The sequence below is a fragment of the Gavialis gangeticus genome, unplaced genomic scaffold (genome assembly GCF_001723915.1).
Source record: "Gavialis gangeticus isolate Ggan-Ray unplaced genomic scaffold, GavGan_comp1, whole genome shotgun sequence".
NCBI classification, from domain to species: domain Eukaryota; kingdom Metazoa; phylum Chordata; order Crocodylia; family Gavialidae; genus Gavialis; species Gavialis gangeticus.
The window spans coordinates 3538843-3551330 of record NW_017729007.1 but is presented as its reverse complement, the minus strand read 5'-3'; the positions used below and the strand labels follow the sequence as shown (position 1 = coordinate 3551330).

The window sequence follows — 12488 nt, the reverse complement described above, 5'->3', positions numbered from 1 at the left end:
TGTAGTTTTCTTGAGGAATTGTGGAAAGACCCTGTATAGAATATAATGTAGTTAAATATCAGTGGATGCTGTTGTTTGGACTGAAATAATTCATTCAGGGAATGTTTCTTGTTTTATGTTTGTACAACACCTAGCACAATGAAGACTTAAGGCCTTGGAGCTAGTGTAGTACAACCAAGAAATAATAAAAACCGTTAAAGTTTAGAAAGTATTTAATAGAAAACTATTACTAGAAGCACTCATTTTAATCTGGATAAATCATAGATTTTTTGCATTAGAAGGGACCTCAGGAGGTTATCTAATCCAACCCCCAGCTCAATGCAGGACCATCCCTAACTATATCATCTCAGTCAAGGCTTTGTCTACCTGGATCTGAAAAACCTTGATGAATGGAGATTCCCAAACCTCTCTGGGTAGCCTCTTCCAGTGCTTTACTACCCTCCTCATAATTTTTTTCCCTAATATCTAACCTAAACTTCCATTGCTGCAACTTCAGACCATTGCTCCTTGTTCTGTCATCTCCCCCCACTAAAAATAGTCTAGATTCCTCCTTTTTGGAACTATCCTTCAGGTAGTTGAAGGCTTCTATTAAATCCCTGCTCAGTCTTCTCTTCTTTAGATTAAGTAAACCCAATCCCCTCAGCCTCTCCTCAGAAGTCATGTGCCCCAGCCCCCTAACCATTTTCATTCCTCTCTGTTGGACACTTTTCAATTTATCCACATCCTTTCTGTAGTGGGGGACCAAAACTGGACACAGTACTCCAGATGTGACCTTGCCAGTGCTGAATAGAAGGGAAGAATCACTTCCCTTGATCTGCAGCCCAGTATGCTATTAACCTTCTTGGCAGCAAGGACACATTGTTGGCTTATATTCAGCTTATTGTCCACTGTAACCCCCATGTCTTTTTCTGCAGAGCTGCTGCTTAGCTAGTCAGTCCCCAGCCTGTAGCAGTGTGTGGGATTGTTCTTTTCAAGTGCAGGACTTTGCACTTGTCTTTATTGAACTGCATAAGGTTTCTTTTGGTTCTTTCCTCCAATTTGTCGAGGCCACTCTGAATCCAGCATATCTGTTACTCCCCCCAGCCTGGTGTCATCTGCACACTTGCTGAGGGTGCACTCTATGCCATCTTCCAGGTCATTGATGAAGATATTGAACAAAACTGGCCCCAGGATCAAACCTTGGTGCACTTCACTTTACACCAGCTGCCAACTAGACATTGAGCCATTGATCACCAACCTTTGAGTCCGGTGATCCACTCAGTTTTTTGTCCACTTTACAGTCTATTCATCCAATCTGAGCTTTCTTAGCTTGCTTGCAAAAATGTGGGAGACAGTATCAAAAGCCTTGCTGAAGTCAAGGTATATCGCTTTCACTGCTCTCCCCACATCCACAGAGTCAGTCATCTTGTCATAGAAGGCAGTCATGTTGGTCAGGCATGACTTGCCCTTGGTTCCTTGGATGACTGTTCCTAATCACTTTCTTCTCCGAGTGCCTAGAAATGGACTCCTTGAGGACCTGCTCCATTATTTTTTCAGGGATGGAAGTGGTCTGTAGTTCCCTGGACCCTCCTCCTTCCCTTTCTTAAAGATGGGCACTATATTTACCCTTTTCCAATCATCCAGAACCTCTCCTGGTTGCCACGAGTTTTCAGAGATAATGGCCAGTGGCTCTGCAATCACATCGGCCAAGTCCCTCAGCACCTTTGGGTGAATCACATCTGGCCCCACAGACTTGTACACATCTAGTTTTTCTAAATAGTCCTTAACCTGTTCTTCCGCCACTGTTGGCTCCTCACCTTCTCTCCAGAATGTGCTGACAGGTGCAGTAGTTTGGAAGTTAACCTTGGCTGAGAACACTTGAGGTGAAAAAGGCATTGAGTACTTCAGTCTTTTTTGCATCCTCTGTCACTAGATTGCCTCCCCCATTCAGTAAGGGACCTACACTTTCCCTGGTTTTCCTCCTGTTGCTAGCATACTGGTAGTAACCCTTTTTGTTACCCTTCGCATCCCTTGTTAGCTGCAACTCTACTTGTACTTTGGCCTTCTTGACTTCATCCCTGCATGCCCAAGTAATACTCTTATACTTCTCCCTAGTTGTCTGTCCAAGTTTCCACTTCTTGTATGCATCCTTTTTGTGTTTTAGCTCACTGAAAAGTTCCCTGCTAAGCCAGACTGGTTTTCTGCCATACTTGCTAGTCTTCCTGCACATTGGGATGGTTTGTTCCTGTGCCTGTTCCTTAGTAAGGTTTCTTTAAAATACAACCAGCTCTCCTAAACTCCTTCCCCACTCAGACTGGCCTCACAGGGGATCCTGCTCATCAGTTCCCTGAGGGAGTCAAAGTTTGCTTTTTTGTAGTTCATGGTCCTTGCTCAGCTGCTACTCTTTATAATCTTGAGGAAAGGAAGAAACTCACTCATCTCATGGTCGCTACTGACCAAGTTGCCATCCACATTCCTCATCGTTCTTCATCAATTCATCCCTGTTTTCAAGAAGAACATGGTCCCTAGTTGGCCTCTCCAACACTTGCACTAGGAAGTTGTCCACAATACTCTTCAAAAACGTGCTGTATTACCCACCCAGCAGATGTCAGGGTGATTGAAGTCCCCCATGAGAATCAGGGCCTGTGATAGGGAAACTTCTGCTTTCTGTTTGAATAAAACCTCATCCACCACTTTCTTCTGGTCTGGTGGTCTATAGCAGACACCCATGATGACATCACCCATGTTGCTCTCTCCTCTGATGGTAACCCAGAGACCATCAAGAGGCCTATCTCCAGTTTCACAGTGGAGCTCTGAGCAGTTATACAGCTCTTTTACATAAAGCGCAACTCCTCCTCATCCTCTTCCTTCTCCACGTCCTTCTCCCCTGCCTGACCTTCCTGAGCATTTTATTACCTGTCCATGACAGTACATCAGTCATGCAAGCTATCCCACCAAGTCTCTCTAATTCCAATTACATTATAGTTCTGTGACTGTGTGAGGACTTCCAGTTCTTCCTCCTTGTTTCCCAGGCTTTGTGCATTCATGTACAGACACCTGCGGTAAATAGCTGATTGCCCTACTTCCTTAGAAAGAATGAGAGGGCCTGTTGCCTCCTCCTGCTTGTGCTTCCTCGAGGTCAGCCACTTCCCAGCTTTCCTCAGGGTATTGGTCTCCAATCCCCGATGAACCTAGTTTTAAAGCGCTCCTCATTAGGTTCGTGAGCCTGTCTGCAAATATGTTCTTTTCTTTCTTTTTCAGGTGGATTCCATCTTTTCCTAACAATCCTTCTTGGAATAACAACTGTGGTCAAAGAAGCCAAAACCCTGCTGGCAATACCATCTGCGCAGCTATTCACTGATTTAGCATTGCAGTGTCTTTCAACCATTTCTCTGGGTGTCTCAGTCTGACACCTCTCTCTTCCTGCCCCTCTTTACAGGCAAATCTTCCCTAACAAACTCCCTTGAAAGGTGGCCTGTTCACTGCTCCTTGGTCTTAAATGGTTCCCCTCTCCCTGCTAAACTGCTTCCGTTCACCGAGCTTACAGTAAAGGAAGGTGAGAGAGTTTCCAGGCAAACTCCCTAGCCAACTCCGCCTTGTTCTGGACTGTTTAAACAAGGAGATTATATATTAGCCATATGGAAAGGTTGGGTTCAGAACAATGTGTTCCCTTTAGGAACACATGAGATGAATTTTATCTACTTACATTACATATAGGTAGGTTAGTTGCTCTTAATTAAAGGAAGAGCTTACCTTAAAGGCTCTCCTTCAAAAAGGGGGGCAGCAAACTGACCTGTGAACTGCTTATAAACTGCCCAGTTTCTTGCCCCTGTTTGTTCACTCCTTGGTCACTTAGGAAGTCTCTTTTTATACCCTCCTGGGCCTGGAATGGCTTTACCCCCTTGTTAATACTTTTATAGTATTGAGAAGGTGGTTTTAGAATAGTTGGGGTTTTTTTTTTTAAACCAAATATATGAAATTAAAATTTACTTTACAAATTGTGATTTGTTTCAGTACAGTTAGTAAACCTGAACAAGGGTGAAAATAACATGATGAGTTGAATAAAGTAAAAATAACCTGAATGGTATGTGTACCTGGAGAACTATGTTAAAGAATTCAGCTCCTTTGTTAGCTTGCTATACCATAAAGCTAGTCCAGCTGAAACAGAAGTTGATTTCTGATCCTAAACTCTGGCTCACTTTTGTGCTAAATGCAACAGCTTGCTTATTTTGTTACTCATGCACTGCTGATCAGGTCAGGGTCAGAGACAAAAGAAAAAGTAAACTATTCAGTTTTAAAATACTCCATTTTTGAGAATACTTTGAAGTAGCTTTCCCAGTACATATTTCAACACAACATCTGTATGTACAAAAAAGACTTGCTGAGCAAAAGTTGCTACCTTATATACAGTTAATCATGGAGAAGTTTGAAGGATGTGTTGAAATGGGATGCACTCAAATGTGCATGTGTGACCTGAGTCTGCATCCACTGAAATCAGAGGAAAGACTCCCACTGATCAGTGGGCCTTGGATCAGGACTTTTATCTGATACAAATTAGCAGTCATTTAACTGAATTTTATATTGGGCCTCTGAAACTCTCTAAAATGTGGTATTTTCATTTATTGATATGTTGGTCTCCAATTGTCACATAAATGGTTTCTAAACGAGCAAAGGATAGAGATTAGTGTTCTCCTGCTGTTTTTATTAATACTAATAAAGCTGTGAAAATGTTTGAATGGAATCATTTTCTTCTTTTGCTGAAATGAAGCATTCAAACTAATTTATACTAAGTATGCCAGAATAAGTAAAAATACAGATTCATTAGGCACTAGATTTAGACCGGGGGTGCTCAACCTCCGGCCCACGGGTCTGGCAATTTGGGAGCAGGGGAGCAGTGGCTATTAATACGGCCATCCTCCCCCCCCCCCCAAGCCCCAAACCCTATTCCCTGGGTGGCCGGTTGGAACCAAGCTACACCCCATTCCATAGCAGGGGCAGGCCCCACTCCCTGCTTCTGGATCAAGGCTGGGCCTCACCCTGTTTCCTCCCCGCAGAGCTGGTTGGGACCTGGCCATGCTGCCTTGCCTCCCATTGGGGCAGGGCTGGGTCACACCTCTTCTCCCCCACAGGGCCGCACAATGCTGCCCTTCATTTCCATGGAGTGGGGTAAAGCTTCTTTCCTCTGTGGGGCTGCACTGGGGCTGGCTTGCAGCCTAATCCCCCTCCCCGCCTTCCCCCCATGGGCCAGATGGTTACCCCTGTGCCTGGCCAGGCACTAGATTGGGAGCACTAGCTAGATCTGGGCCACAGATTGGCCAGGCAAAAAGGTGGAGCACCATTGGTTTAGACAGCTCTGAGTCTTTCTAGTTGTTTGAAACATTTTGTCTCTTTTCAGGTCCCAGTACAATGGTCAGATATGGTCACTTTAAAAGCCAGGATGACCAATTATGGCCTACCTAGATACCAGTGGCTTACCCATGCTTGGAATTTCTTTCAAAGGGAGGTAAGAAGATAATTAGTTCATTAAATACAATAGTGTGAACTTAGTGAGTGGTACTTTCCTGTTGAAGGAAAAGCTGAAAAGGTGAGACTTTTCCTGTAAACTAAATGAAGGCCTGTGGATTGGTGTTTTCATCAAGAGAGAATTTGACATTAACCATCCTAAACTTTTGCAGGTTCTAAACATATAGAAATTATGTATGTTCATAATTTCATCTCCCCTCTTCTTTTTTCATAATTTGTTCATTATTCCAAGGATATGCTATGCTGTATTTGCATCTGATGTATATCTAGAGATAAAATTGTATATTTTTAAATTAATGACTCATAGACTTGCCTTATAAAAACCTCATCAACCTTGGGCGTGTAGTTGCCCCTATTTAGAAAACCTAGTTTCTGGATTACATCTGCAAATCAAGTAACTTTTAAAAACAGGTGGTGGTATAGTATTCATTGTATAATTTGTATTATTATAGTGTGTAGCATTTCCTATACTGTTTTGTAGGTGCAAGCATAATCTAATTTAATTTTGGGTGCAGTGATTGATTAAAAAAAACTCATGGGAAAAGTGTTTTAAAGCTTTCAATATGCAGCATGCAGCAAAAAATAAGAACACCCTTAATGTGAAATAATTACTTGTTGGAAACCCTAACTTTCTTGTATTCTTCAGTAAAATTAAGAATGAAGAATTAAAAGTTGTCTCCTTCTACCTTACGTTTAGAAAACAAACATTCTTTGCAATGTTTTAGCATTATAGCACTCCTTTTGTTACATGCTCTGATTTTTAACTCCCTTTCTACAGACTTGCTACATTTTGAGTTATTGGCTGGAAAGGAGTATGAAAGGCAGTCTAAGCAGTTGCCAATACTGTCTCTTGGGCTGTAGTTCCCTAAAATGGTCAGTTTTTACTTCCTGCTACCAGGAGGGAAAAAAACTGGCTTGCAGTTTCACATCTTTGCTTCATAGCCTGTTGAAATACAGATCTGTTTTTAAAGAATGAACTATTATGTCACAGAAACATGGAAGTGCACAAGGTAAAAGTCATTAACCCCAAATATATGTTCATGTGCAGGAAAAGAACTTCTTAAATGCCTGTCATTGTGTTGCCCATGCTGAAATGTTGAAATCTATCATTGTTATACAGATTTCCTGTTTATTTAAACATTTCCTGACTACATTTGATTAGTCTCTATTTGTGTTAGAACCTGCAAGAAAGAATATATAAAGGTTTAGAAGACTTTAAGCATTTTTTCTGCTAAAACTGTTCAGATGGTACAAGAAACAAAGAAATCCTTCATGTATAGGTAGACTGAAAGTCTTTTCTTTTTCTCTACCTGAAATGTGTATAAACAATTCATAGTTATAGTGCTTCTGATTTCCATGCATGCAGCTTTACAGTATCCTTGTCTAAAAGTATGGGATGACTGTAATATTGGAAAATTGTTTCTATTCAAACATGATTTTAAACAAAATGAAAAAAAGAACTTCCTTGTCAAAAAATACCCAAAACCCAAACCCTAACTTTTTTGGGAAAAAAACCCCTTTATAGTTGAAATTTCTCATGTTCAGTCTATGACTAGAAGGGACAGTTTGGGGAAAGGTTAAAGTTAATTGGACAAGCTGTTTTAGCACTACAGCCTGCTGGCTGCCTAATTGGTGTGGTCTCATTTTTGAGCATTATGCAAACTATTTTTATCTACTCACTGCTGAGATGTTGTATGTGAGAGCCTTGTATGTATTGTGTGCATGACTGGGCACCGTGCATAGGGCTGTTTTTATGAAGTTGGAATGCAAATTTCTTAGTTCATAAAGGATCAGTTTTTATCAGCTGTGAACTCTGTCTTCTGTGTTTTATGGCTTCCAGAAGAGATGCTTTATCTGTTTTATCTCAGCTTTTCTGCCTTTCCCTCTCTTGCGTTATTTAAAGACCCATTTGCTGATCTGCTAACCAAAATGGTTGAACCTGAGGCTGAGAAGGGGGAGATTGAGAGAGAAAATTGAGATTGGGAGGTCACTGACAAAGCAGATAACAAGGGAACAGAAACAGAAAAGAAAATAAGTTTAGGAAGGATAACATGAAGGGCTAAAGGTTTGAATTCTTTTCTCCTGAAACACTTCCTGTGGATTGAATAAAAACTTTGCCTGTGTGAAGAGTAGGTAAAAGCTAATTTAGGATTTGGCTTCTGACAAGACAATATGTCAAGAGTGTCAAACTTGAACCAGGAAAGCCAAGGCTGCAACTGAACTCCACCTGGCTACACGTATCAAAGACAATAAAAAGTCCTTTTTTAGATATGTAGGGAGTCAGAGGAAATCAAGGGTAACATTGGACCCCTGCTAAACCATATGGGACAACCGACGCCCAGGAAGAAGCCAACCTGCTGAATGGGTATTTTGCATCAGTTTTTCAGCAGGCCCAAGGGACGGCCCTGCTCAATATGGTATGGGATGGCCAGGGTGAGGGAGAATTGTTACCCTTCATCAATGTAGACTATGTGCAGGAACACCTTGAGAGGCTGGACACCTTCAAGTCAGCTGGCCCAGATAGCTTACACCCCAGGGTACTTAAGGAGCTGGCAGGCATCATAGCTCAGCCACTGGGACAGATCTTTGAGAACTCATGGCATTAAGGTGAAGTTTCCAAAGATTGGAAGAAGACCAGTGTGGTGCCTATCTTCAAGAAAGGGAGGAAAATAGATCCAGGGAACTACAGGCTTATCAGCCTGATCTCTATCCTGGGGAAGATCGTGGAAAAAATTATCAAAGAGACCATTCTTGACAAATTGGCTGATGGCAACATCCTGAGGGATAGCCAGCACGGGTTTGTTGTGGGTAGGTCTTGCCTGACCAATCTCATCTCCTTCTATGACCCGGTGACATATCACCTGGACAAGGGAGAAGAGATTGATGTCATATATCTTGACTTTAAAGAAGCTTTTGATCTGGTGTCCCCTGATTATCTCGTGGAAAAATTTGGCCATTATGGCCTCAGCTGTATCACAGTCTGATGGCTGGGGAATTTTCTCTGAGGTCGGACTGAGAGAGTGATAGTCGATGGAAGTAAATCATCGTGGTGCTCCGTGACCAGTGGGGTTCCCCCAAGGCTCCATCCTTGGGCCTATACTCTTTAACATCTTTATCAGTGATGTGGACATTGGTATCAGAAGTGGACTGGCCAAGTTCACTGATGACATCAAACTTTGGGATAAAGCGTCCACACCTGCAGACATGATGGTGATCCAGGCCAACTTTGACAGGCTCAGAAAATGGGCAGACAAAAACCTGATGGCGTTCAACACTGAAAAATGTAAGGTACTCCACCTTGGGGGAAAAAAAACCCTGCAGCACACTTATAGGCTCAGCAGTGTTACACTTGCTAGCACCATGGCCGAAAGGGACTTGGGTGTCATGATTGACCCCAAGATAAATATGAGCCACCAATGTGATGTCACAGCTGGTAAAGCGAGCAAAACTCAGGCTTGCATCCATAGATGCTTCTCAAGCAAATCCCAGAATGTCATCCTCCCGCTGTATTTGCCTTGGTGAGGCTGCAGCTGGAGTATTGCATCCAATTTTGGGCTTCACAATTTTAAAAGGGTGTGGAGAAGCTTGAGAGAGTCCAGAGGAGAGCCACTCACATGATCAGAGAGCAGGAGAACAGGCCTTATGATGAGAGGCTGAGGGTCATGGGACTCTTCAGCCTGGAAAAGCGCAGGCTCAGGGGGGACCTGGTGGCTGCCTATAAGTATATAAGGGGTGTGCATGAGGATCTGGGGGAACGTCTGTTCACCAGAGCGCCCCAAGGGATGACAAGTTCAAATGGTCACAAACACCTCCCAGACCATTTCAGACTGGACATAAGGAAGAACTTCTTTACTGTCTGAGCCCCCAAGGCCTGGAACAGACTGCTAGCAGAAGTGGTGCAAGCACCTACTCTGGACTCTTAAGAAACATTTGGATGTTTATCTTGCTGGGATCCTTTGACCCCAGCTGACTTCCTGCCCCTGGGGCAGGGGGCTGGACTCGATGATTTTCCAAGGTCCCTTCCAGCCCTAATGTCTAGGAAATCTAGGAAATCTTGGGGCAGAATCAGTCCATGGGTAGGCCAGTCCCACAGACTGGATTGGGCCTATGGACCACCCCCGCTTTTAGTCTGGGACCTGGTATGAAGAGGCGTGGCAACCTGGGTTATTGGCTATTGCCAGAGGAACAAGCCATGGTGCTGGGCTCCTTCGCATAGTGATGCTGGGGCTTCAACACTTTGGCTCTTGCCTGGGCACTTGGCTATAGCCACAGGAAGTTCATGTTCCCCCATCAAGTCTGTGCATTGGATGACCTGCCTCTGCAGGCTGTATCTAGCCCATGGGCCATATGTTTGACACCCATGGAATAGAGAATTTAAAATGGATAGAAAACAAAGAGAAGAGGAAGTGCTGGTCAAGCCAAGATATGATGGAGAAGAACATAGGAATGGTGTCTTGTATTTATCCATTGCAAAAGTGGGTCATAGAGGGTGCCTCTACACATGCAGGATGCCTGTTTTGATGTGTTCTATTTGGAACACTTCAGTAGCCTGACTGTCACATATATTCAACATCCCCATGCTTCAGAATAGCAGCGGGGGCGCTTAACTAAAACTCGTTGAACAAGCTTTAGTTAAAGCACCCTTGCTGGTATTTTGAAGTGTGGGACACTGAATACACAAGACACTTCAGGCATTTTAATTAGAGCAGCTCTGGAGAGCTGCTCTAAGTCAAATGCCCCACCTTCTGCACTCCTCCCCCCCCCACACCCCTGGAGCATGTGTATAGGCACCCAGAGAGATTTATGAGACCAACACTTTTCAACACTCTGGCTTGAATACAGCCTGGAAAAACAGACATTTTTTCTGTTGCAAATTTTTTGGTAGTAAATTTGTTTCTTTTATTTTGATGAAAGAATACAAGTTACTCTTCCTGTTGATTCTGAGGGTCTTCTGTTGCTGTAAGAGTTCGTACTACAGTGACTTGTTCCATTTTTCTTTTCTTTTTTTTAGTGTCTTACCTTAGATTATTTCTTTGCTCTTTCTTTTCCCTTATTTCCCCCTTTACTTTCTCTGACAAATCTTTTCCTGTGCATGCTGTCTCCATTCTCACTCAGATTTACCCATAGCCTGTTGTATTTTTGTAGGGATACTCCATGCCATTAGGGCTTTGTCATTCTCCCCATTATAGGGACAACAGTAATAATTGATGGGATGATTTCTCTGAAGCACCATCTGGCAAATTGGTTGAGAATAAGGTTAAGTACCGATAGTCAAATAGCCTGAGGTTGAATGATTCAATCTTCGCAGGTTAGTTTAAGCTGTGTAGATTGAACTGATGAGCATGTGAACAGACATTCACTTTTGATTCTGGAAATGCAGCCACATGCCTGCAGTGGCCCAGGCCAGAAGCTGGAGGGTGCTAGAGCTTGCCTTTCTACTCCACGGGAGCAGACAGCTTGGGCCAAGGCTAGCCTGCTCACTTTGCAAGGGAGGGGGGCAGAGGTTGCAGGGAAGTACAAAGCATCCTGGGATCCTGAGGGAATGTGGATTAAATTTGAAATTGGAGGGGATCTGGGACAATTGAGCCTAAATCAACTAAGTCTGATACTACATCCATCCAGGTTTATCTTAAACTGGTTTTGGCTATTTTGAAAGCAGTTTATGTGCACTGAACTTCTGTTGTGTTACAGACTTGAGCCAGTTTATGATCATCACTTATACCAGTTTGTGTAATTCCTGTCCCTAGCCTTAAAGGACAGATTGCAGTGCAATGTAACTGGCTATTGACTACTTTTGTCTCCATCTTATTTTAGTTAAATCTCTGGGCACTGTAAAGGAATCAATAAAACATGGCTGCCAGAGAAAACCAGTAATATCCCATGTATGTTGGGTTCATGCAAATAATTTAAATAGGTTTAATTTGTATTTGATAAGGTTGTTTGCTGACTAGCTTTTATGACCAAGGAGCATCATAGTGTAATTACTCATCCTGGCTGATCTTTCCTTTGCAGTTTAAGTGCTGTGGAGTAGTGTACTTCACTGACTGGCTGGAAATGACAGAGATGGACTGGCCTCCTGACTCCTGTTGTGTTAGAGAGTTCCCAGGATGTTCCAAGCAGGCACATCATGAAGACCTTAGTGACCTTTATCAAGAGGTAGAGAGAAAATACTTGAATATTTCAAATGATATTTCAAACTGTCTCCTGTCCATGTTACTGGTATGTTCCAAGCACATAATGTGTAATGTAGAAGAAGGGTTGTTACTGAAACATGTTTGGAATGAGGTTGTTCAGGAGCAGACTGTGATCAAAGTAGAAGAGCAACCAATCCTTGCTCTCTACCTGTTCCTCAGACTGGAGTCCCTGGTTTGAGGAGTTGACAGGGGGCTTTGCTCTGCTGTGCTCCCCTCATTCCCCCAGACATCAGTCTAAAGGATGAGCAGGGAACAATACTTCCCTCCTGGACTAGACCAGACTTCAGTCTTGTAAGAGAGTTTCTCTCACAGTGGAGTTCTTTCAGGTTCACAACTAGATCTTTCTCCTAAAAGGGGCATGTTTCCCCCAGGAGAAATTGAATGAACATTAAACACTTGCAATTTATACTGGGAGAGCAGCAATTCTCCCAGTAGAAACATAGAGCCTGGATTTGGCGAATATTAGATTTTTCTGTTGACCTTCATAGATAGTAGAACTTTCCTTAGCAAATCAAGGTGGTCTAAGTCATGGTACGAAATTAAAGGTCCAGGCACAAGAATCAAAAAGATGAACTTTTCAGGGAGGCAAAATTGCAAAAAAAAAAATTCTTTCCCTGTTGTAACCTACTACCATTCGAAATAAATGTATGAAGTAGATATGTGGAGTAAGCTGATGATATTGTATATGGTTGTTTTTTAGCATAGAAGTAAGCTTCCAAAACCTGATTCAATAACCTAACACCATTTTTGCGGTTAAAGCAGTAGTACAAGTGCCCCCCCCCACACACTTTA

The 12488-nt window shown here is 42.8% G+C and overlaps 1 protein-coding gene across 3 annotated transcripts in view; it reads left to right on the top strand.

The window, feature by feature from the left end:
* The window catches only part of TSPAN12 (tetraspanin 12), a 114059-nt gene that overhangs the window by 91302 nt on the left and 10269 nt on the right, over positions 1-12488 (top strand). Inside the window, exons 5-6 of one of the 3 annotated variants that reach the window (XM_019509260.1) lie at positions 5375-5482; positions 11515-11721. In XM_019509260.1, coding sequence (XP_019364805.1) covers positions 5375-5482; positions 11515-11721 — 315 coding nt within the window. The remainder of the gene's footprint in view (positions 1-5374; positions 5483-11514; positions 11722-12488) is intronic. The other 2 variants (XM_019509261.1, XM_019509262.1) reach the window with 2 other exon arrangements.